Source organism: Triturus cristatus, chromosome 1_1, assembly GCF_964204655.1.
Source record: "Triturus cristatus chromosome 1_1, aTriCri1.1, whole genome shotgun sequence".
NCBI lineage: Eukaryota > Metazoa > Chordata > Amphibia > Caudata > Salamandridae > Triturus > Triturus cristatus.
Genome location: NC_140579.1, coordinates 1053788819 through 1053815350, shown reverse-complemented (window position 1 = coordinate 1053815350; position 26532 = coordinate 1053788819). Strand labels below are relative to the sequence as shown.

Genomic DNA, 26532 nt, shown 5'->3' with positions numbered 1-26532 from the left:
ATTACATCTCTTAAAAGAGTCCGTGAGCTACAGGCACTAACTATTCAAGAACCATTTTTACAACTCCATCATAACAAAGTGGTTCTCAGGACAAATCCCAAATTCCTTCCTAAAGTTATCTCTCCCTTCCATCTCAACTAATCTGTTGAGTTGCCAGTGTTCTTCTCGCAACCACAAACGGTAGCAGAAAGCGCTCTTCATACACTAGACGTAAAAAGAGCACTCCTTTACTATATTGACAGAACAAAACCTTTTCACAAAACAACTTTTTGTATCCCTCTCACCACCACATACAGGCAATACCATATCAAAGTCTGGGATTGCAAGGTGGATTGTCAAATGTATACAAATTTGCTATCACAAAGCAAAACGTACACTATCTATTCCCCCTAAAACCCACTCTACCTGCAAAATAGGGGCTTCAATTACATTTTTAGGGAACATTCCCTTAGATGATATCTGCAAAGCAGCTACATGGTCTACACCGCACATATTCACAAAACACTATTGTGTAGATGTGCAGGCAAAACAACAAGCTAGTGTGGGCCGGGCTGTACTCAAAACACTATTTCAAACTACTGCAACAGATACTGGTGGTCGCCGCTAAGGAGGAGTACTGCTATGCAATCTATGCACAGTGTGTGATCTGCAACTCGTATGCCTCGAACGGAAAATTTTACTTACCAGTATGCATCTGTTCTTGGCATGTAGAGCTGCAGAGTCACACACGCCCACCTGCCTCCCCGGCTACCTTTATCTGTTCCAGTATTATCTTAATTAGATACACCATACATGGCATCTATTTCTTACAAAACTCCATCATTTCCCTTCTTAGCGAAAAAACAATCTGAAGATGGAGTCGATGCCCATTCGCACTATTGTCCAAAGGAGGAGTCACCTATCCCGTGACTTCCAAAGACTTGTTCCAATACAACAACAAAGTGCAAACATCCGGGCCCAACACCAGATGGCGATCTATGCACAGTGTGTGAATCTGCAGTTCTACATGCCAAGAACAGATGCATACTGGTAAGTAGCATTTTCCTTTACAGACACATCCAAGGTGAGGCCACAATCCACTACTTTCATTAAATGTATGTGCTATTTTTATTTGACTCTATTTACTGTGCTCTGTATAGAATTGCCTCTAGGTATGTTGCATTGAGGTGGTGCATTATGTCCTTGTTCAATAATATGGTGATTCCCTTGAGCACGGTGTCAAGGGCTTCACCCCTACCTAAATCTACCCAATCTTTCTTGGAGAGAAAGCAGCAGCAAAATTTTCATTGTTTCTAAACATTTTCAAACCTATGGCACACAGTCTGGGAAACATTAAGGTTAGTGAGTTTTTCACCTCTGCTAGTTTAGAGAGGTTGAACGAGAACACCTGTTTCACCAAATCCTCCACTAGATGCCAAACTTTAAAAGAAATAGTGACGCAGAGCAGATGGTCTGCCTGACAGTCTCACACCAAATGTCAGGATGTGAGGTATGCACACCGTCTCACAGCATCATGAAGGTCCGACTGCTGCCTTAGAGCGTGCATTATTGACTCTACATTACCTCATAACTGGGAGCACGGACCACCAGACAAAGAGAATTAAAGAGCAGGTTTGAGGTCTAGATCAGATGGAAGATCCACAACAAAGGGTCATTGCTAAGAACTGGACACATGCGGAAAGAGAAGAACAAGGTGGGACAATTCCTATAATCAGACTAGTATCCCGCCAAGAGTATCAGAAAGTGTTGCGTACCTGGAGATTTGTCTCAGCAAAGAGGCCATAAACCGAAGAGGCACTGTCAAGTGGTTGAACAAGCGTCACCCTGGCAAACTCTGCTGGTGCAGTAGTCGTGCTTGTAGAGGATAGGCAGGGGTCGGCCCATTGTAAGATTTGGCCCTGGGTAATTGCCCACTCTATCCATGTCTTAAAAAGGCTGTGCATTCCAGCCTATTCTCAACCAGTGGTCCGGCTCATCCTTAAGTACCAAAGAACATGCAGGATCTTCAAAATATTTGGGATGTAAATTACACAACAAACAAAATGTAAGAACATGATAAAGACTTTAAAATGCATAAAGTATGGACATGTTTCATTTAGTACATTAGATCCCAACCTTGCAATGACATTTATTTGAAGTGGAAGTGTCCAAACATGACTGGTGCTCCTTATATCAGAGCCAACATTTTTGGATGATGATGGAACATTACAGGCTATTAAAGCATATACAAGTGAGGATTTTAGTACAGGAACCATCTTGAACTGAATTACTTGAAAGTGCTCACCAGCAAGAAAATTAAACACATGAAGTAAATTGATTTGACTTAGATCACACAATTTAGTCATGCAGGGCAGGCAGGATTTGAACCCAGGTTTCCTGGTCACACATAAAACAGTTAAGCCACTGTCTAGATGAATTTCTTTTTCCCAATCTCTTAACACCAAAAGACTGTTTTTGTACAAATCTGTCAGTTGAATAGTAGAATGTGTTATATAAATACAGATCACAGGTTAATCTGACACATTATCTAAAAGCAAGGTATTACATAGTGAAGGTAAATGTAAACTGAGAAAGCATGAATGTGCCATATTTACTAAAATGTGGCACATTACTACTCTCTCTCTGTGCTGGGCTTTTCCATGCAACCACCCATGGTTTTGAAAGCAAAACTGTATCTACTAACAACTGTAGACAGGGTTTTTGTACCAAAAAATAACCCCACTTTGAAACGGGTGTTAAAGAGGAGAAATGCTTTTATTTCGCCTAACTTTTCCCACTTTGCTGGAGTGCTGCACTGGACAGCACAGATCTGAATTGGGTAAAGTTTTAAAGTAGTCTAAACATAGTATTTTCTACTGGAAGGGTATCCTTCCTGTACCAAATTATGCTAGGCTCACGCAGACACCTTTTGAACTATGTTGTAAATGTGTGTTTTTGTGGCGCTCGGTATCCTCGTTGTGCCCTAGCACTGAGGAGAGAGTAGGATAGTGCCACATCTCTGTAACTCTGGGACTTTCCTGTTCTCTCCCAGTCACGCAACGCAGCTGATGCGCTGCCTTGTGTGACTGTGTGGTCAATATGGGCCAAAGTCGGTCAAATACATTTCCCTTCACCAGACAAAGGAAACAAGTAGTCGTTTGTTTTATTTTCCTAGTGCCATGAAACTATATAAAATATGCGGGGCTATATGAAAACTACATTTTAAAAATAGAAAAGTATTTTTTGCATATTGGAAGCAGGTTATTGAAAACTTTTTATGACGTGTATTCTTCACAACGTATATAATATGCATTTGTATTTAGTTGGCTGTATTCCAGAATTGTGCCATCTGCTGCAATATGCGGGTAACCCGCAGGACGACTCGTAGGTATGGCTACCTTACTGTTTCATCCTTCTGAGAGTGATAAAATTACTATTACTAAGCTGTCTAGTGGGGACACATTTTCGTTATAGAGCTTCAAAACAACATGTGTTGTGCCAAGAACTACTTAAAGCACGGTTACCATGTATGTGTAATACTAAAAGAAACAAAGGTTTCAAGAAAAGTTAAGGTTGCAGTGCCTGATAACCACAGTGTTTGAAAAAGAAAGTCAAAGATACATACCAGTCAAGCTACTTTAAAAAACGTAGCTCCATAGACATTTGTTGCTTGGATAGTGCCTGGTGTGATGTGTTGTGTTATGAAGCATTAGTATTCATGATGAGTTTGGAAATTTGCATTTGTGTTTTTTTTTCAAAAGCACGTGAAGTAATGTTTTTCAATACTTGAAAGAATATCAGTTCTCACGTGTGACTTGTCATTTGCACCCACTGTACCCATAACTCCCATTAAAAACACTGAGTCTATGACAGTGACTGAGTAAGCAGAGATATGTCAGACAGAGCACTCCACGGTCCTGTCCGAGTATGTACTGCTTCTCTGTTGCACGCAGCATTGCACTGTCCCGAATTCATATGGCCTCTTCACTTCATACATATTTGATTTATTCCTGTGAGTGGTACTTTATGTGGAGACTGTACAAACGTGCACTTTGTTTCTCTTAGAGAACATTCATTGGTCTGAATGTGTATGCTAGACATCTGTATGTTAATCCGTTGGTTCACGTGTATGTTAGTGAGATGGAGTTTACATGTCTCTCATTGGAGCAAGTGTATGTTTGATTTGGCTCTCTTCATTCCACATAGGCAATGACGTGGTTTTTGTTAATTTTTTCATTAGTACTTCATTATTTAAAGTACATTTCAGTTAGACCGGCTAGTAGCCACACTTTCGTTGGTAGTAGTTTTTATTGAATTCTTTCTCCACGTGCCAAAAACAGAGATGAGCCTTGAACACATTAAAATATTTTCTTCTCAAATGGCTGAGGCAGTGTCCGGCATTTTAAATGTGCACAGGGGCTCAGGACGTTCTCGAGCACGTTTCTTTGAGAAGCACCAAATAGTCAGTTGCTGACCAGTGATGACAGAATACAATTTAACCACAGTTTATAACTGATTCTTTTGCATTTGTGTGTGTAAAAAAAATCCTTAACACAACACCACAGGGGCATTAGATGCTGGGAGAGTGTCGGATATACTTTTTCTAATGGTCATAATATCCAATCTTGCTTCAAAATAAACGCCGGTCTAGTTGACTTTGCCAAGTTTGTTGAACATTTGATGCAAACAATTTTGAGAATAATGTGCTGTAAGATCCTCTGTGAAGAAACCCATGACAGCCAGGTGTGAAAAACCTGTCTTTAAAAATTCATCTTTTAAACAATTAAGCCAATAAAAACAGTCATAAAGTTTTCATGAATAAGCCATGCGCATCGTGGGAGGCTATTCGACATCTGGTAAACCTTTAGCAAAAGTTTTGAAAGCAAGGGCCAAATAATAGATTTTGAATTCACTCAGTAAAGTGTAACCTACCCTAAACCATAGTGGCATTACTGCACCAGTATAATAATGTATTTGTGTTTATATCGGATACATGAAGGGTAACTGTGCATTAGGATTGGATAATGCTGTTGAGGGGATCTTCATGGTCAACCACGAGGCAGCTCCTTCACATGTTATCAAGTATGTAGGTCTTACGGCTAGAGCGGTCGACCTCGAAGTTGGGGAACCGGGTCCGAGTCTCTGCAACGACGCTCAACATCCTGTGAGTCTGGGCAGATTGCTTAATCTCCCTGTGCCTAACAAAAATGAATGTATCCATTTGTAACGAAACTGGTGCTCATGTAAAGCTCTGATACCCGATATCTCGGGTCTAGTTCGCGCTATATAGAAATCAAAAAAATAATAGTTACACATGTACTGAAAGCACCAGAACATAATTCCTGTGAAATATAGGTATCTGAAAGAAACGCGTTAGTTAGATTCCTCACCTTAGAATATCCCCAGGCGTCAGACTGGATCCGGAAGATTTTTCGTCAGCAATACCCCTTGCGCGTCGCTAGGCGTCGTCTGCGGCTCTGCGTCCGTCGTCGGCGTCGTGCGCCGGAATGACGTCGTCGGAGTACTTAGACGCCGCCCTCGCGCGCTGACGTCAGTTCTTCTTTTTTCCGCGCCAGTAAGCGCAGATCCAGGAGAGCTACCCCTTTAGTCAATTTTTGACTAACTTATTGATCCTTTTTGATCCTGTCTCGACTCCGGTGCCAGTAGGATGCCTGGTTTCAAAGCCTGTACGGACTGTAGCCGCTTGATGTCGGTTACGGACCATCACCGCCGGTGCCTTTATTGCTTGGGCCTCGATCACGACGCGGCGTCGTGCTCGGACTGCAAGGCCCTGACCTCGAAGGCTAGACGGGAGCGGTCCCGTAAGCTTCTCGAGATTCGCCACTCGGCTCCGCGCGCCTCTCGATCCCGGTCCAGGAGGAGGTCCAAGGATCGGTCGCGGAGCCGCAGCCGACGTCACCATCGGTCGTCGGGATCCAAGTCTTCGGGTAAGTCGAAGCATTCCAAGAAGTCCAAGAGGCGACACCGCTCTTCGGACTCCCCTCGCCAGTCGCGCGACTCGGCCGAGGGTCAGGGTGGTTCCACCCCCGCGGCGCCGCGCACGTCCCCATACCCTCCGGTCCCTGGGACTGACGCGACGCCGGCGGAAGTCAGTGCCTTCCTCTCGGCCATGAGGAAGCTGGCTCCGCCGTCGGCGCCCGCCGGTGCGCCTTCGGGCCCCGCGGACCCGACTGGGCTGCCTTGCCTGCCGGTGGCTCCGGCGCCGTTGACGGCTCCGGCCTCGACATCGCAAGCGCCCGTGGGACCTGTTCTCGAGTCCCTGTCGACGCCGGTCGACCTCGTCACGCCTCCTCCGCCGGCGTCGACACCGGTACCACCCCCGACGTCGACTCCGTTCGACGTCGAGCCCCGGTTCAGTCCCACTCCGTGCCCGGCGCCGGTACGGCGTCGATGGACGCCGCGATCGGCGCCGCTATAGACACATTATGTCTACCGCCCGGCTCCGTTACTTTCTCCTCTACACCAGGAGTCGGATGATGGGGACAACTGGGAGGGATCTGAGGATCCTATGGCCGCTCAGGCCCAACTGTCCCAGGACTGGGCAGATGAACTGGGGGAGGCCAGTGGCCTGGATACCTCTCCAGATACTGGATTCATCTCTCCTCCTACTGTGGCTTCGGAGGAGGGTGCTGCTTTCTCTGTGGTGCTGCGCAAGGCGGCCGCAGCCCTTGGGCTCGAGCTACCTGCCGTGGCTGTGAGGACGAACGTCCTCACTGAGGTGCTTCAGTCTGCAGCAAGCTCCACTGAGCCTCTGCTGCCATTCAATGAGGCCCTCACTGACGTTCTACAGGGCACCTGGTCCAAGCCCTCCACAGTTCCTCCTGTGGACAGGAACGTCCCAAGGCGCCACCGCCCTGCTCCGGGCGACCCCAGTTTTCTGTCCCAACACCCTACCCCTGAGAGCCTGGTTATCCAGGCCTCCACCTCCCAATCCTCTTTCCCGACCGCCCCGCCGGACCGGGATTCCAAGAGACTAGAGCAGTTTGGCAAGAAGCTGTTCTCCTCCCTTAGTTTGGGCCTGCGGCCTTTGAACACCGCTTGTCTCTTGGACCGTTATTCCCACTCTCTGTGGGATGCGGTGGAGGACGCGCTGCCCCTGTGTCCGGAGGAGGTCCGGACACGACTTACCCAGGCTCTGGCCGATGGGAGGGATGCCGCGCGACATGCTATACGATGTGGGCTTGACAACACGGACTCGCTGGGTAGGGCCATTTCTACCACAGTGGCGCTTAGACGTCACGCCTGGCTGCGGTCCACGTCATTTTCGGGCGATGTCCAGAGCACTCTCATGGACATGCCCTTTGATGGCACTCGCCTTTTTGGCGAGAAAGCGGACAGTGTGCTGAATCGCTTTAAGGACTCCTGGGCTACGGCCAAGTTCTTGGGCCTCTCGGCCCCGCGGTCGCAAACTTCCGCCTTTCGCCCCTTTCGTGGCCAAGGAAGGGGTGCCTCCTCACGTGCGCCTAGCCACCAGCCGCAGAACCAACCTGCGCGCGGTCGCGGACGTGGTTTCCGCCGAGGCGGTTCTGGAGGACGACTAGGTCAGCCCACATCCACCCCGGCAGCATCCGCCTCAAAGCCTTCCTAGTCCGTGCTTTCAGGCCCATTCCACGCCAGTGGGCGGCAGAGTTCGCCATCACCTGCTCCACTGGCGGTCCATTACATCGGACAGGTGGGTGCTACAAATCGTCCGAAGGGGCTTCTCCCTCCCCTTCGAGACGACCCCTCCAGCCATGCCACCGCAGCACCACCGTATCTCGGGGGATCATTTGAATCTTCTCCACGAGGAAGTTTCGGCCCTCTTGGCCAAGGGGGCCGTCGAGCGCGTTCCGAGCCCAGAAGTAGGTCGTGGTTGTTATTCCCACTACTTTCTGGTTCCCAAGAAGGGCAAAGGGGGCCTACACCCTATCTTGTACCTCCGGAACGTCAATACCTTCCTCCGGAAGGAAAGGTTCAAGATGTTAACTTTGGCTCAGGTTCTAGCTGCCCTAGACCCCGGAGACTGGATGGTAGCGTTGGACTTGCAGGACGCATATTTCCACATCCCTATCCTGCTGGCCCACCGGCGTTACCTGCGGTTCACGGTGGGCCCAGAGCACTTTCAGTTTACCGTGCTCCCCTTCGGCCTCACCAGTGCCCCTCGGGTGTTCACGAAAGTGATGGCGGTGGTCGCAGCTCATCTGCGCAGCTCAGGGGTTCCAGTCTTCCCTTATCTCGACGACTGGTTGTTGAAGGCGGGCTCGCCCCAGGCAGTTGTCTCCCACCTCCAGACTATGGCGGATCTCCTGCATTTGCTGGGATTTTCCATCAACGTGCCGAAGTCGCACCTGAGCCCCTCTCAAAAGCTCCTCTTCATCGGAGCGGTTCTCGATTCAGCGCAGTTCCGGGTCCATCCACCGGAACAGCGGGTCCGGATATACAGGCCCTGATTCCCATCTTTCGGCCTCTATCCTGGGTCTCGGTCAGGCTAGTGTTGCGGCTTCTGGGGCTGATGGCCTCCTGCATCCTACTAGTGCATCACGCCAGGCGGCGCATGCGGGCTCTGCAGTGGGACCTGAAGTTTCAGTGGGCCCAGCATCACGGCAACCTGTCCGACCATGTCTTGATCTCGGAGGGCACTGCACAGCAGTTGCAGTGGTGGCTCACGGACCGCGATTGGGTCAAGGGCAAGAGCCTCTCCCTTCCCCAACCGGAGCATGTCGTAGTGACGGACGCGTCCCTCCTGGGATGGGGTGGCCATATGGGAGAGGCGGAGATCAGAGGCCTCTGGTCTCCGGCGGAGTCCCGTCTCCACATCAACCTGTTGGAGTTGAGAGCGATCCGACTTGCACTGAAAGCCTTCCTTCCCTCTGTCAGGGGAAGTGTTGTGCAGGTGTTCACGGACAACACCACCGCCATGTGGTATTGCAACAAACAGGGCGGGGTGGGGTCGTGGACCCTTTGTCAGGAGGCTCTGCGCCTCTGGACATGGCTGGAACACCAGGGCGTCACCCTGGTGGTTCAACATCTGGCGGGCTTTCTGAACGCCAGAGCAGACGAACTCAGCCGCCGGTGCATGATGGATCACGAATGGCGTCTGAACTCCGAAGTGGCGCAAGGTCTCTTTCAGCAGTGGGGAGAGCCTTGGTTAGATCTATTCGGCACCGAAGAGAACGAGCAATGTCAGCAGTTCTGCGCGTTGGAATTTCCAAGGCGGCACTCGCTCGGCGACGCTTTTCGTCACGAGTGGAGTTGCGGTCTGTTGTACGCCTTTACGCCTATTCCACTTCTGCCCAGAGTGCTGAAGAAGATCAGGCACGACCGGGCCCAAGTTATCTTGGTGGCTCCGGATTGGGCACGAAGGTACTGGTATCCCGAGCTACTCAGTATGCTGACCGATCCTCCGATACGTCTGCCCCTTCGGGAGGATCTTCTGTCGCAGCAGCAGGGGACGGTCCTCCACCCGAACCTGTCCAGCCTCCACCTCCATGCGTGGAGATTGAGCGGCGGCAGTTGATGCCATTTGACTTGCCTCCTGAAGTCTGTGATATCATTCTGGCAGCCAGGCGTCCCTCCACAAAGACGGTGTACGCCTGCCGGTGGAACAAATTTGTGGCATGGTGCACAGCAAAGGCTGTGGATCCCCTTTCCGCCCCTCTTTCTGAGGTTCTCCTCTTTCTTCTTTCTTTGGCCCGGCAGGGCTCTGCCCTGGGCACTCTGAAAGGTTATCTTGCTGCCATCTCTGCCTTCTTGCGGCTTCCTGATCAGCCTTCTCTTTTCAAGTCCCCTGTAGTTACACGCTTTCTAAAAGGCATTACTCACACGTTCCCTCCTGTCCCTTTTGTAATGCCTCGGTGGGACTTGAATCTTGTCTTGACATTCCTGATGTGCGCTCCCTTCGAGCCTCTTCACAATTGTCCTCTTCGTCTTCTGACTCTTAAGACTGCTTTTCTGGTAGCCATCACCTCGGCTAGACGGGTGAGTGAGCTCCAGGCTTTATCTTCAAAGCCTCCTTTTCTGTCTGTTCATCCGGACAAGGTGGTCCTTCGGCCTCGTCCCTCCTTTCTTCCGAAAGTGGTGACTCCATTTCATCTTGGGCAGTCTGTCACCTTGCCCACCTTCTTTCCGCATCCTTCCAAAGAGGAAGAGAGGCTCCACCGTCTGGATCCAGAACGTGCGCTCTCCTTTTATCTGGACCGCACAAAGCAGTTCTGGGTGGACGACCAACTTTTCGTTGGATACGTGGGTGCTAAGAAGGGGAAAGCGGTGCACAAACGGACCATCTCTCGGTGGGTCGTTTTGTGCATCAAAATTTGTTACTCCTTGGCAAAAAAGGACCCTCCTGTTGGGCTGCGCGCCCACTCCACTCGGGCCACAGCGGCTACTACTGCTTTGGGACGGGGTGTCCCTTTGCAGGACATCTGTCAGGCGGCGACGTGGGCTTCGTTACACACGTTTGCCAGGCATTATTGCCTTGACAGCCAAGTCCGGAGGGATGGCTTCTTTGGCCGTTCTGTCCTCCAGGACTTTCTGGTGTGATCTTGGTTCGCAGACCCACCACCGGGGAAGGTATTGCTTGGGTATCTATTCTAAGGTGAGGAATCTAACTAACGTGTTTCTTTCAGATGAACAAGTTACTTACCTTCGGTAACGATGTATCTGTAAGAAACATTAGTTAGATTCCTCACCGACCCACCCAGCCTCCCCGTTCTGCGAACCGACATCTAGGGTTAAGGTTATCCTTTTCAGGCCCCTAGATTTTATTTTTGGCACCAGTGTCGGTCTTTGCATGGCTCTGCGTTCCTGGCGCGGAAAGCTATGTACAAGAACTGACGTCAGCGCGCGAGGGCGGCGTCTAAGTACTCCGTCATTCCGGCGCCGACGACTGACGCGGAGCCGCAGACGACGCCTAGCGACGCGCAAGGGGTATTGCTGACGAAAAATCTTCCGGATCCAGTCTGACGCCTGGGGATATTCTAAGGTGAGGAATCTAACTAACTAATGTTTCTTACAGATACATCGTTACCGAAGGTAAGTAACTTGTTCTTTGCAACAACTGCTGAAAGGACATTTTGGAGAAGAGCCTACACCTAAAAACCTTCATTTTCACCAGTTTTAATCAGATATGCTACTATAAACCCCCCCCCTCCCCCCCCATCCCCTTCCCTACTTATACTTTTCAGAGATGCCATGCCCCTAACACCGTGGCCTTCCATAGTCTTTGGCAATGACTGTCCCCAGCGGACTCTGGGCACAGTCCATGGCTGGTGGCTATAAAGGTTTACAGTAGCCATTGGACATCGGATTCATGCAGGACTTCATGTCCTTAATTAGGCTGCAAAATTCAAAGATTTACATCGTTGCAAGTGCCAGTTGTTGAGTGCGCGGTTGGTCGAGTGTTGGTTGTAAATAGGCCTGTTCGAGAGGTGCGGGTTGTACAATAGGCCTGTGTGAGAGGTGTGGGTTGTAAATAGGCCTGTATTAGAGGTGTGGGTTGCAAACAGGCCTGTATGAGAGGTGTGGGTTGTAAATAGGCTTGTATGAGAGGTGATGGTTTTAAAGAGGCTTATATGAGAGGTGTTGGTTGTAAATAGGCCTGTATGAGAGGTGATGGTTTTAAAGAGGCCTGTATGAGAGGTGTTTGTTGTAAATAGGCATGTATGAGAGGTGATGGTTTTAAAGAGGCCTGTATGAGAGGTGTTGGTTGTAAAGAGGCCTGTATGAGAGGTGTTGGTTGTAAAGAGGCCTGTGTGAGAGGTGTTGGTTGTAAAGAGGCCTGTGTGAGAGGTGTTGGTTGTACAATAGGCCTGTGTGAGAGGTGTTGGTTGTAAATAGGACTGTATTAGAGGTGGGGGTTCAGTTCAGTTCAATTTACGTTTATTTAGACCATTGGTCCTCAAACCTTACATATATAATTAAAATACATCTACAATTGCATAACCTTAAATACACTAAACACATCTTATAACGCATACAATTAATACACCCTCCATTAATTAATTAATTCTTGGTGGCTTAAAACTCATTTAAAACCAATAAGAAGCGCCTTCACTCTTTGCATAAACTTCCCAATAGCAACGGCAATGTCTAAGTGGCTCATTTCTGTCACCAACGTTACAGCCTGGGCCCTAGATTTTATCTCCTATTTCCTAAAAATCGGTCTTAAAAGCATAATTCGAATATCAAAAAACTTCTGGCAATCTATTAAAATATGTAACAAGTCACATTTAGTGCCCCAAGTGCAAGTACATCTTCCCATCTTATCAATCGTTGAACTTTTGACCACATTATTTACATAACACTGGTTTACCCCAATTCTTACCCTTAAAACCTCTCTTCGCAAACGGCAATCGGGTAACCTGTCAACGTAGGGAAAGCATTGTTCATTTTTCCATGCCATAGTCATAAAGTGTACTGAGGTTTTATTCGCAAGGTAGTTTTGATCCTGTGCCTGCGATATTTCGTTCCCCAACATCCTAAGTACCTTCTTATCACAATTAATCGTTTAAGTGATGGGGCACAATTTGACCTTCATCGTACAACATAGTTTCGTCATGATAGCTCTAGACTCTTTTGCCCATTTTAATTCACTGTTCTGAATTTCGTTTTTACACCATTGTGATATTTTGGTGTTCTCACCTACTCCTAGGCGTTGCCAAAAACTGAGAAGATCCATACTAGCTAGAATGCCCCATGAGGTCAGTCCTAACTCAAGTCTTGTGGCCTGTACCATTGCCGACAAGGGGAGTGAGAATAGGTTTTTTAAACATTTGCCTTCCTCAATATCCCAGCCCTGTTTGCCGCTCAAGTATAGAAGTTCCGCGCCATACAGAAACTGCGGAGGTACCATGGCAGAGTAAGCTTTTAACACTGGTCTATCTGACATCGCACCGTAGGTTTTGTTAAACAATTTCAAACCGCTAATTGATGCTGATGTTCTTAATTTTAACGCATCTAGATGAGTATGCCATTTCGAATTTCTTTCAATCCACATTCCCAGATACCTATATTCTGTGACTGTTTCTACTTTCTCGGTCCCCAAAAACCATACAAACCCAGCTTTCCTCCGGCCAAATCTCAGGGCTTTAGTCTTGTCCATATTAACCACGTTTTTTCTTGGAGCAATAATCGTTAAATATCTTTAGTTTCCTCTGCAGGCCGATTTCTGTCTGATCCATGATCACCAGGTCGTCCGCATAGAGAAAACATGCAATATGCTTACCATCTTGTTTAGGACTTGCCCCTTTGGCGGTCTCTAGGGTCGATGGCAAATCTGCCAAGAACAAGGAAAACAGCAGGGGGGCCAATACGCATCCCTGCCGCAATCCATTTCCAATCTCAATCTTCCTAGTTAAACTTCCATCCACATCTAAAATTATCTGGGCCCAATTCTTTGTGTGGAGCATTTGAACCAGACTTAGCAAATCTTTTGGGATACCATAGCTAATTAGGGCCTCCCACAATAGCTCCTGGTCCACCAGATCAAAAGCTGCACGGAAGTCCACAAAACAACAAAATAAATTTCCCCGCTGTTCGATCGACTTCCGCGCTATGGACCAGAGAGCAAAACAATGGTCAATTGTGGAATGGCCCGCTTTAAAACCCCCCTGTTCTGGGGGTATAATCTAATTTTCCTCTGTCCACTCTTTAAGTAGTTCCAAAATGACTTTTGCAAAAACTTTCTCCCCTACATCTAGGAGATTTATCAACCTATAGTTCTTCGGTAATTTCCGATCACCCTTCTTATGAATTGGTCTTATAATTGCACCCCTCCAACTTTCTGGTACAATTCCTGTCTCCAAGATCACTTGGTACATCTTTGCGAAAAACTCTGCCCACCATTCTGATCTAGTCTTTATTATTACTGCTGGAAGATTGTCTGGGCCAGCAGCACGGGTGAGGTTCAAATTTGCTATTTTCTTTATATAACTGGAGGAAAATTATTCTTTTAGGTCGTCCCTCACCAGTGGCCAAGCTGGCATCTCAGCCTTATCTTGTATTGGCCAGTTCCCATATATCTCTCCCAGATAACCCACCCAGACGTCCTCAGGGACCATATAGTCTAGGGATCCTGCGTTTCTACCCGCACTTTCTTGGACCAATTTCCAAAAACCTTTTACATCTCTGGTTTCAATTACCTCCAACATATTTGCCCAGCAGTTATCTTTATAAGTTCTTTTTTTATTTCTAATTAACCCCTTCGGCGCTCATGACGGAACGGTTCCGTCATGAGCGTCGGTTGAGCTGTGCTCATGACGGAACCGTTCCGTCATGACCACGCCCGCGCAAGCAGCGCTCAGCACAGCGGGGGAATCCGCCCCGCATGGAAGGGGTTAATGTTTTATACCTTACCCTGAGTGACTGGAGGGACTGAGCTATTTCCACATTAAACCTACCCCTTAGCCTTCTTTCCTTCTGCCTGATCTGAGCCTTTGCTACTCGGCATTCATCATCAAACCAGGCATGCATATTTTTATTAGCTCTCTGGCTTCCAAGCCCTGACTTTCTTGGTTTACATTTTATCTTTAGGGTGTCCACTAGCTAATGGTCTCGAACCAGATGCTTCCATTTCTAGAATGGATTTCTTCTACCGGGATCGTCAGCTGGGTTTGTTTTAATTTCTCAATGTGTTCCTCTGTATGAGAGGTGGGGGTTGCAAATAGGCCTGTATGAGAGGTGTTGGTTGTAAATAGGCCTGTATGAGAGGTGTGGGTTGTAAAGAGGCCTGTATGACAGATGTTGATTGTAAATAGGCCTGCTTGAGGGTTGTTGGTTTTAAACAGGCCTGTATGACAGGTGTTGGTTGTAAACAGGCCTGTATGAGAGGTGATGGTTGTAAAGAGGCCTGTATGAGAGGTATGGGTTGTAAATCGGCCTGTAGGAGAGGTGTTGGTTGTAAAGAGGTCTGTATGACAGATGTTGGTTGTAAATAGGCCTGTATGAGAGGTGTGGGTTGTAATTAGGCCTGTGTGAGAGGTGTTGGTTGTAAATAGGCCTGTGTGGGTTGTAAATAGGCCTGTATGAGAGGTGTGGGTTGCAAATAGGCCTGTATGAGAGGTGTGGGTTGCAAACAGGCCTGTATGACAGGTGTTGGTTGTAAATAGGCTTGTATGAGAGGTGATGGTTTTAAAGAGGCCTATATGAGAGGTGTTGGTTGTAAATAGGCCTGTATGAGAGGTGATGGTTTTAAAGAGGCCTGTATGAGAGGCGTTTGTTGTAAATAGGCATGTATGAGAGGTGTTGGTTGTAAATTGGCCTGTATGAGAGGTGTGGGTTGTAAATAGGCCTGTTTGAGAGGTGTTGGTTGTACAACAGGCCTGTTTGAGAGGTGTTGGTTGTACAACAGGCCTGTGTGAGAGGTGTTGGTTGTAAATAGGCCTGTATGAGAGGTGTGGGTTGTAAATAGGCCTGTGTGAGAGGTGTGGGCTGTAAATAGGCCTGTATGAGAGGTGTGGGCTGTAAATAGGCCTGTATGATAGGTGTGGGTTGCAATTAAGCCTGTGCGAGAGGTGTTGGTTGTAAATAGGCCTGTGTGAGAGGTGCTAGTTGAGATGTGCAAGGTTCGAAGATGCACCCTAAAGAAGATGCAGCAAAATTGATATATAGGTGGTGACGTCAGTCACTGGGCTAAGGTATGAAGAGTAGAGTGACTGCCTGGAGCTTTGAGGCACTCCAACTGTGGATGAGAAAACTGCTGAGGCAACAGGGGGAAGTGATATGATAAAAGGTCTCATAGAGACCAAGCATGAAAAACATTGCATTACAGTGTCTGCAAAGGAAGAGTCTAGTAAGAGTCAGATGTTGCCTAGATGTTGTTACAAGTGGCAGTGAATCCTTCTTCTTTGCTGTGACCAGGATGGATTCGTGGCCGATTGCCACGGGGCACAGAGTATAGCTTGCACCCGAGTTCTGTGTCCACTACACCTTCCCCACGTTCAGTACCTACTGGACGCTAAAATGTATGCAACCCCTTAAAAAAGATCATTGGCTCCAGCCTGGTTACCAGGACCAGATTGGCTTTATAATCCATCAGGCTTTTCCCTAGTGGCTGAAACCATTGAATGGCGGCTAAGAGCCCAGGGTTGCCTCAGGGCCTTCTAAAAGACTTTCTAGCTGTCCGGGATTTATTGCAGCAGGCACCAGGGGTGAGCGAGAGGGTGAAGAGGGAGATAGAGGAAGAAAGAATAAAGGGAATGAGCAGAAAGAACAAAAGGGAACAAAGAGAAAGTCACGGGCCTGTTGTGCACATTTTTGCCAAGGCGGTTTTGGGTTCCCAGTATTCTTATTTTGATGTGGCTCTGTCTTATAGTTGCTGTTATGTTGACGTGGCTCTCTGTCTTACAGTTGCGCTTATGTTGATGTGTCTCTGTCTTACAGTTGCGCTTATGTTGACGTGGCTCGGTCTTACAGTTGCACTTATGTTGACGTGGCTCTGTCTTACAGTTGCGCTTATGTTGAGTGGCTCTCTGTCTTACAGTTGCCCTTATGTTGACGTGGCTCTGGCTTACAATTGCACTTATGTTGACGTGGCTGTTTGTCTTATAGTTGCCCTTATGTTGACGTGGCTCTGTCTTACAGTTGCGCTTATGTTGATGTGTCTCTGTCTTACAGTTGCGCTTATGTTGACGTGGCTCGGTCTTACAGTTGCACTTATGTTGACGTGGCTCTGTCTTACAGTTGCGCTTATGTTGAGTGGCTCTCTGTCTTACAGTTGCCCTTATGTTGACGTGGCTCTGTCTTACAGTTGAGCTTATGTTGATGTGTCTGTCTTATGGTTGCGCTTATGTTGACGTGGCTCTCTGTCTTATAGTTACGCTTAGGTTGATGTGTCTGTCTTACAGTTGAGCTTATGTTGATGTGTCTGTCTTACAGTTGCGCTTATGTTGACGTGGCTCTGTCTTACAGTTGCCCTTATGTTGACGTGGCTCAGTCTTACAGTTGCACTTATGTTGACGTGGCTCTGTCTTACAGTTGCGCTTATGTTGACGTGGCTATTTGTCTTATAGTTGCGCTTAGGTTGATGTGTCTCTGTCTTACAGTTGCGCTTATGTTGATGTGTCTCTGTCTTACAGTTGCGCTTATGTTGACGTGGCTCGGTCTTACAGTTGCGCTTCTGTTGACGTGGCTCTGTCCTACAGTTGCACTTCTGTTGACGTGGCTCTGTCTTACAGTTGCACTTCTGTTGACGTGGCTCTGTCTTACATTTGCGCTGATGTTGATGTGGCTCTGTCTTACATTTGCGCTGATGTTGATGTGGCTCTGTCTTACAGTTGTGCTTATGTTGATGTGGCTCTGTCTTACAATTGCGCTTATGTTGACCTGGATCTCTGTCTTACATTTGCGCTGATGTTGATGTGGCTCTGTCTTACAGTTGTGCTTATGTTGACGTGGCTCTGTCTTACAGTTGCGCTTATGTTGGTGTGGCTCTCTGTCTTACAGTTGCGCTTATGTTGATGTGGCTCTGTCTTATAGTCTTGCTTAAGTTGATGTGGCTCTGACTTATAGTTGTGCTTATGTTGATGTAGCTCTCTGTCTTACAGTTGTGCTTATGTTGATGTGGCTCTGACTTATAGTTGTGCTTATGTTGATGTAGCTCTCTGTCTTACAGTTGTGCTTATGTTGATGTGGCTCTGTCTTACAGTTGTGCTTATGTTGACGTGGCTCTGTCTTACAGTTGCGCTTATGTTGGTGTGGCTCTCTGTCTTACAGTTGCGCTTATGTTGATGTGGCTCTCTTGTCTTACAGTTGCGCTTATGTTGATGTGGCTCTGTCTTATAGTCTTGCTTAAGTTGATGTGGCTCTGACTTATAGTTGTGCTTATGTTGATGTAGCTCTCTGTCTTACAGTTGTGCTTATGTTGATGTGGCTCTGTCTTACAGTTGTGGGTGTGTTGATGTGGCTCTGTCTTACAGTTGTGCTTATGTTGATGTGGCTTTGTGTCTTACAGTTGTGCTTATTTTTATTTATTTATTTATTTTTGCTTATGTTGATGTGGCTCTCTGTCTTACAGTTGTGCTTATGTTGATGTGGCTCTGTCATATCGTTGTGCTTATGTTGATGTGGCTCTGTCTTATAGTTGTGCTTATGTTGACTTGGCTCTGTCTTACAGTTGTGCTTATGTTGACGTGGCTCTGTCTTACAGTTGCGCTTATGTTGGTGTGGCTCTCTGTCTTACAGTTGCGCTTATGTTGATGTGGCTCTGTCTTATAGTCGTGCTTAAGTTGATGTGGCTCTGTCTTACAGTTGCACTTATGTTGACCTGGATCTCGGTCTTACATTTGTGCTTATGTTGATGTGGCTCTGTCTTACAGTTGTGCTTATGTTGACGTGGCTCTGTCTTACAGTTGCGCTTATGTTTACATGGCTTTCTGTCTTACAGTTGCACTTATGGTGATGTGGCTCTGTCTTACAGTTGCGCTTATGTTGACATGGCTTTCTGTCTTACAGTTGCACTTATGGTGATGTGGCTCTGTCTTACAGTTGCACGTATGTTGACATGGCTTTCTGTCTTACAGTTGCACTTATGGTGATGTGGCTCTGTCTTACAGTTGCGCTTATGTTGATGTGGCTCTGTGTCTGTCAGTTTGTCAAGAATTCCTGTCATGCGAGGGGAGGAAAACGGTAACCAGCGAAAACGGACTACATCTCCCAGGATGCTTAGCGGTTGAGAGGTTATGTAAACAGGAGAGCTGTTACATAACTCAAGGAAAACACGCCCTTATGTAAACAGGAGAGCTGTTACATAACTCAAGGAAAACACGCCCTTATGTAAACAGGAGAGCTGTTACATAACTCAAGGAAAACACGCCCTATAAAGGGAGGAACCGGGAGGTACAACGCTGTCGGATATTGTGTTTACACCGACGTACCTGCTTAGTGAAGAGCAGTGTTCCGGAGTGGTGCTCCAGTAAGGCAAGAACGGAGGTAGGTCGAGTCGTTACTCCCTGGGCCGTGTCTTGCCCCATCGTCACCTGTGAAGGACCCGGAAGCTCTACCGGATAACCATTGAGCTTCGCTTTTTGACTCGGCTGAGTCAAAGCGCAGTGGCGCTTTTGCTGGTTGGAGTCGTAACTCCCAGCCCGACCAGAGATACAGGGACTGCCAGCTGTAACGCACACCAGGAGGTGTTTGCCGCGTTACAGACTCGGAAGTCCACGGGATCGATCGAGCGGCTGCTCTCGGTTCAGTCTTCTTTGCTTGTGATTGGGGTATTGGTGACGCATCACCAGGAGGTGACTCCGCGTCCCGGTGCAGTCTGAGGAAGAGGTTGAGCGGCTGCTCCCTTCAGGTAGAGACCCCGGCTGGGTGTTTCCCTGACTCCTCGATTCTCCCCAACACTCTTCGTGCCCCTCACAGCCTACCGATTGGCATTGTCGGCCATTTCATTTCTGCCCTCTGTTGGCATACGCCGGGATCGGCGTATATGCAGAGGACGGTTAGGACCATCCGTGCTGTGGGCTGGTAACGTACTTAGCCTGGAGGATTCCAGTGACTATAACCTTTGTTTATTCCTTGTATTATTTTTGCCTTCATTAAAATAACTAAACCTTCACAAGTGGTTGCGTTCTCATTATCGTGTCTGTTAAACGATCCTGAGACGTTCAGGGCGTTACACAGTTGCGCTTAAGTTGATGTAGCTCTCTGTCTTACAGTTGCGCTTATGTTGATGTAGCTCTCTGTCTTGCAGTTGCGCTTATGTTGATGTGGCTCTGTCTTATAGTTGTGCTTATGTTGATATGGCTTTGTGTCTTACAGTTGTGCTTACTTGTATTTATTTATTTATTTTTGCTTATGCTTATGTTGATGTGGCTCTCTGTCTTACAGTTGTGCTTATGTTGATGTGGCTCTGTCATATCGTTGTGCTTATGTTAATGTGGCTCTGTCTTATAGTTGTGCTTATGTTGATGTGGCTCTGTCTTGCAGTTGTGCTTATTTTGATGTGGCTCTGTCTTATAGTTGTGCTTATGTTGATGTGGCTCTCGGTCTTACAGTTGTGCTTATGTTGATGTGTCTCTGTCATACAGTTGTGCATATGTCGATGTGGCTCAAAGGAAGCGGAGTTTCTTCAGGCGGCTGCTTACTCTAGAAGGTGGCTAGCTGCCGTATATGGCTTTCTCACTCACGTGCTCTCGTTTCAAGAATACGTTGTATCCTTTTGAGTATCCAAGGAGGGGGAGGCAGGTATTTGTGGCAGGCGAGCCCTGCCACAAGTTAGAGTGAGGAAGTTGTGCATGAGAGTGAAGTTTGTAGGAAGAATTCAGCCTGCTAAAAGGGTGGGAATAATTCCATGGCTGTTTGCACTCTGTACTGTGTGCTTCCTGTAGGCTACAGGAAGGTGTTTCAGGATTGTTTATTTTATTTTTCGTTTTATAGATGGCCCAAAGGAAGGTGCGTCAGGCCAGCACCAACGTCTCGCACTGGAACGTCCAGATGAATCGGCTGATGCACCCCATCGCTCCGGGAGGTAAGCTGAGCAAAACCTACAGCACGCCTGTACTTCTCCACACTCCGCAAATTCCTCCAACACCACACCTGGAAACAGTCTGCAGCACTCGCAATCCCACCCAGATCTCCTACACCACTCTCTGCTGACACCGCCAAGTAGCACGGCCAACACCACACTTTAATGACTCCCTATCCACCGCTCCTACACTACTCCTCGCTGCAAACACTCTACACCCTGTGCCCCTGCATCTCTCCATACTATGACCCCCAATCCCACACCCAACATCTCTCTACAGACACCTGATCCAGTGCATCTACTCTACTCTGCTCCCTAGCGATTCTCCACACCTGCACTCCCACACCATGCTCCTGTGCCATTCCACTACCACCCTCTGCAGGTAAGTGCAAAATTGTGCCCCTGCACAACTCTCCGAACTTCTCATGCACACTCTGACAGCCCATCCAGGCTTTCTGCTGTCACCCCCATACATACCATACTTTACGTGCTCTGCTGATACTCCATCCATTCTCTTGACACTCCATACATGCACTCTACTGGAGCCATATTTCCACACACTCTACTGGCGGCCTATCCACACACTCTATTGGCACTCAAGCCACACTCTCTGCTGACACACTACCCCTCAACTCTCTACTGACATCCTCGTCCACTGTTCATATACTACTCTTTAGTGACACCGCCAGCCAGTTATCCAGCAGAACACCGCACACCGCCAGTCCCCATTCACACTTCAAATTCGACTTTGTAGCAAGTGCAGACCTGTGGCTTTTACGGGGTTTACAGCCATACACAACTATTATTTCCTCAAAATCAGTACTTGTATTGCCCAAACAAAATTAGTTTGTTATCCTTATAAAATGAAATGTACAAAATTCTAGATGCACAATGTTTTTCACCTAGTTTTCTGGTATATTCCTATCTGTCCTTTTCTATCCCATCAACTGTTGCAGTACAATTGTAGGTCGCAACTGCAGGCTGCTTTAGCTGCCTCTTGGCCAGACTTGTCTCCACTACATTGCACATGCATTCGGTGGGTTTTGGGGCAGCCCCTTGTTCATGATTTGAATGTCTTTATTGTCTTAATTGTGTATCTCACACTAATCAAATTGGATGAGTTGCATCCATCCACTGCTTTCTTGAGGGGAATCTTTTCAGTTCTGTCATTATCCAAAACCTCTTTTGATTTTACTAAAATTATTTGGGGTGGGTGGAACTTGTTGAGTTTCACTCCACGGATTTCCATGGAGTTACATAAAAGCTCGGTGAGATTCCACAGAGTTCCACCCACTCAAAAATATGCAGCTTGTACTGTTCGCGCTGCAAAAGCAGCGGTGAAAAACCAGAGTGAACAGCACCAGGCATTGCACAAGAGCGTGCGGCCATTTGAGTTGATTTTGCTGCCGCTTAACCCCTTCGCTGCCAGGCCTATCTCCCTCGTGTGCCAAGCCTTTTGGCTATTTGGGGTAGTGCGCGCTTAGGCCCCTGTAACCTTTTGACCACATTAGGTATCCACGCCAAATTTGCGTCCTTTTCTTCCAACATCATGGGGATTCTAAAGGTACTCGGGGTTTGTGGATTCCCCTGGAGGGGTCACAGAAATGAGCCAAAATACAGCAACATTTTGGTTTTTTTCGGAAAAATTGGAAAAACGGGCTGCAAATGAAAGCATCTGGGTTTTTCCCTGCAAATGTTATCAAAAAAGGGTTTGTGGGGTTGAAATCACCATTTTCCCAGCTTTTCGGGGATACCAGACTTTTGTCAGAAACCCAACATTTTTTACAGTTTTGGCATTTTTCTGGGACATAGCCTATTTTTGCTATTTTTTGTGCTTTTGACCTCCTTCCAGTTAATGGCAGAAATGGGTACAAAAGCAATAACGGATCCTGGAAAGCTATACATTTTCGAGAAGAAGACAAAATTCTTAATTCAGCAAGGGGTCATTTGTGTAGATCCAGCAAGGTTTTGTTATAGAAACAGACAGTTAAATATAGGATAAATTGAAAGTTAGTTGAAAAAAACAGCCTTTTGTGTCAACGTTTTCACCTGTAACTTCTTCTAATTATGACAGCTCTTTGAAAGCAATATACCGTTGCATCCGCTGGACATTTCTTGTTGTGGGGATATATAGGACTTGTAGGTTCACCAAGAACCCGACGAGCCCAGAGACAAAAACTGAGCAGCAACTTGCAATGGTTTTATTATGTACCGGGTATATAGTAATTATTCTGTAAAAATGTGTACATGGAAAAATGGGTATGAAAGACACCTGTATTTCTGAAATGGGAACAAAATATAGAGTTTAGAAACAGTAGATATTTGCACATTTCTGAAATTGGGAATACTCATACTAGCATGAGAATTATCAGTCATTTTTTAGAATGACTTATTTTTTACACAATGTCTTTCATTTGGAAGGCAGAAATGCATCGAAAGTCAATAGATAATAACAGTTCCTTTACAAATCTGAATTACCCTAAATCTCCCGATAAAAATGGTACCTCACTTGTGTGGGTAGGCATAGTGCCCGCGACAGGAAACGGCGCAAAACGCAACGTGGTCACAACTCAATATCGCAGTGAAAATTTACCCTTTTTTGGCAAAGTGCCTAGCTCTAGTTTTTTAACCCTAGCTCTGCGGGCACCTTGGGAAACCTAGCAAACCTATACATTTTTGAAAACTAGATACCCAGGGGAATCCAAGATGGGGTGACTTGACTGCCTCGCACCAGGGTCTGTTACCCAGAATCCCTTGCAAACCTAAAATATTGTAAAAAAAAAAAAAAACACATTTTCCCCACATTTCTGTTGTGGAAAGTCCCGGAATCTGCGTGGATCCACAAATTACCACCCACCCCGCGTTCCCCAAAGTCTTACGAGAAAAACGGTAACTCACTTGTGTGGGTCGGCCTAGTGCCCGCGACAGGCAAGGGCCCAAACATTTGTTTGGATAGGCAATGTTGATGTCGCATCACTACATTTTGGGCCCTTGCCTGTCGCGGGTACTTGGGCCTCCCACACAAGTGGGGCACCATTTTTACCGGGAGACCCAGGGGAGCGCTGGGAGGTGGGAAATTTGAGTGAGCCCGGTGATACCACAACTTTCCCACACAAAAATGTGTGAAAAAAGTGATTTTTTTTTTCAGCTAAAATTGAGGTTTGCAGGGGATTCTGGGTAAGGGAACGTTGGGGGATCCACGCAAGCCATACCTCCCTGGAAGCCCCCGGGTGTCTAGTTTTCAGAAATGTATGGGTTTGGTAGGTTTCCCTAGATGGCCGCCGAGCACAGGCCAAAAAGACAGTTGACCCCCTTGCAAACCAAATCGTTTTGACATTTTGTTTCTTCAGCGTGAGAATTTCGGCACAATATTGCAAGGAAAATGTGAGACATTTTGAGGTTTGCAGGACATTGTGGATAAAATAACTTTTTGGAATTCACAAGCGAGACATTACCATGAACTCCCGTGGGTTTAGGACAATATCTACAGTTGGTGGGTTATTCTTACATGGAACATACACCTTGGCAGAGAAACTAAAAAGACAAAGATTCCTGCACAGCCATCTATTCCTCAAACGCACACACATACTGGTTGGATTTGGCACGAGGGCGAGTGATGGTTCAGTGTATTAAATTTCATTAACAAGAGATTTCACAAAAATGAAATGCACTGTCAATAATTAAATGGAGAAAAAACTGAACCAATGACTCGCAGCTCGTGAGCTGTAAAGCCACGGCAAGGTACCAACCGCTTTACAGGCCATTCACACACCTTTCATACGTGATACACACAAGACCATTCGCACCACCAGGCACAAAAACAACACATTACAAAATTCACAAAAGGGACAAGGTACACCCTGCTTAAGAAAGGCAAATATTACTGAACAGCCATCTATTCCTCAAACGCGCACACATACTGGTTGGATGTGGCACGAGGGTGAGTGATGGTTCAGTATATACAATTGTATTAGCAAGTGATTTCACAAAAATTGAATGCACTGTTAATAATTGATAGGGCGAGAAACTGAACCATTGACTCACAGCTCGTGAGCTGTAAAGCCACGACAAGGCACCAACCTCTTTACAGGCCATTCATACACCTTTCATACGTGTGAGACATACAAAACCATTCACACCGCCAGCCGCGGGCCCATCACATAACAAAACTCACACCAGCACACAGCGCCATTCAAGGGCCCATCACTTTCACACGCCCACATTCCTGACACAGCAACTACACAAGCTGATTGATTGCGTGGAGTGGCACTCAGCTAGCAGTGTGTGTAGTGACCAGCAGCAAGTCACTACTCACACACCGCCTGCCAAGCACCATTCCACGCACACCGCCAACCAAGTGCCAGTCCCCACACACCGCCAACACATTTAGGATTTTTTTTTAGACAAAAATAAAAACACAAACAAATCGCAAATCGATACAAATCTACAAACACAAAATCAAAAACTAAATACATTGCACTAACGCCAACCTTGAAACAGAATCACATTTTTCAAAGAATACAGACCAGGCAGTTCACTTTACCACTCATGAATGCTCCCAAAAATTCTTTTGCGTGTGGTACGCTCTAAAACAAGCAGGGACACACAGCCCAGGTTTAGAAGGACAGTCGGGGCAGTACATACGATTCTCCTTCCGCGTACCTCTTCGCCAACAGACTCTGCATCTCCTAGTGGAAAAATCTTTTGCCGGTGTGGGAGGGATGAAATCAGGAAAGTGGCGATCTTTCAATCGAACCACATCCTCCACCACTCCAAATCTAGGAACACTTGCATGTTTTCAAACAACAAGGCTAGCTATCACAGAGTGCTGAAACTGAAGAAATGTCAAGTTTGACGCAGGAGAACACTCCTTGAACACAATAAAAGCATTGAAATTTGCTAATTCGAAGAAATGGATGGCCAACTTCTTATACCAAACATAAGCCTTCCGAATAGCAGAGTAAGGTTCCAACCTCTGATCTACTCTGTCAACACCACCCATGTGCTTATTGTAGTCTAGAATGCACACAGGTTTGCGCACTTCAGCAACCTGACCACAAACAGCCACAGGTGAAGTACTCTCATCATGGATGGTAGTCAGCATGTACACATCCCTCCTGTCCACAAATTTTACAGCTAGTAGTTCATCACTACGCAAGGAACTGCACTGCCCCCTCTGAAGTTTTTTGCAAACAAGCTCTTTCGGATAACCTTTACGGTTAGAGCGGATTGTGCCACATGCAAAAGTGTCCACTTTATACAATTCCTTAAATAATTGCACAGCAGTATAGAAGTTATCAAGGTACAAATGGTGGCCTCTGTGAAACAGTCTTCTAGCAAGATCCCACACAATTTTCTCTGAAACTCCAAAAGTGGACGGACAACCTGGGGGGGTCAATAGTAGAATCTCTACCAGTGTACACACGAAAATTAAAAACATATCCTGTCCTACTCTCAGACAACATATACAGCTTAATTCCATAGCGTGCCCTCTTGCTAGGGATGTACTGCCTAAAAACCAAACGGCCCTTGAACAAGACCAAAGACTCATCAATAGATATTTCTTTCCCTGGAGTATAGATCTCAGAAAATCGATCTACAAAGTGATCAAGAACGGGCCGAATCTTAAAAAGATGGTCACAGTCAGGGTGATCTCGTGGCAACGCCATAGAATTATCAGCACAATGCAGCATACATAGCAAAAGTAAATACTGATTACGAGTCCTAACTGCAGGAAATATGGCAGTTGCCAACAAGGGGCTAGTAGACCAATATGAAGCCAAGGTTGGCTTCCTTACCACACCCTTCAATAAAGTCAAACCCAAAAACTTCTTAATCTCTTCCAGATATGTGGGAGTCCACCGGGTAGCTCTAGACTGGGGCCTAAGTTTGTCGCTATTGTCCCTCAAAAACTGTTCAGCATACAAATTCGTCTGCTCAACAATCTCACCCAACAATACATCATCCATAAACAACTGAAAAAACTGTATAGGCAAAAAGTGTTCACAATTCACTGTACACCCTGCATCACCGCTAAAGGCAGGCAACACCGGCTGCACCATGTTTGGATCAACCCAAAGTCCAGCACTTCC

General features: G+C 46.9%; 1 protein-coding gene across 7 annotated transcripts in view; it reads left to right on the top strand.

Annotated features, from left to right (window-relative positions):
* The window catches only part of DEF6 (DEF6 guanine nucleotide exchange factor), an 849237-nt gene that overhangs the window by 711177 nt on the left and 111528 nt on the right, over window positions 1–26532 (top strand). For all 7 annotated transcript variants that reach the window (XM_085651111.1, XM_085651116.1, XM_085651114.1 and 4 more), the window contains one exon: window positions 20353–20443. In XM_085651111.1, coding sequence (XP_085507237.1) covers window positions 20353–20443 — 91 coding nt within the window. The remainder of the gene's footprint in view (window positions 1–20352; window positions 20444–26532) is intronic.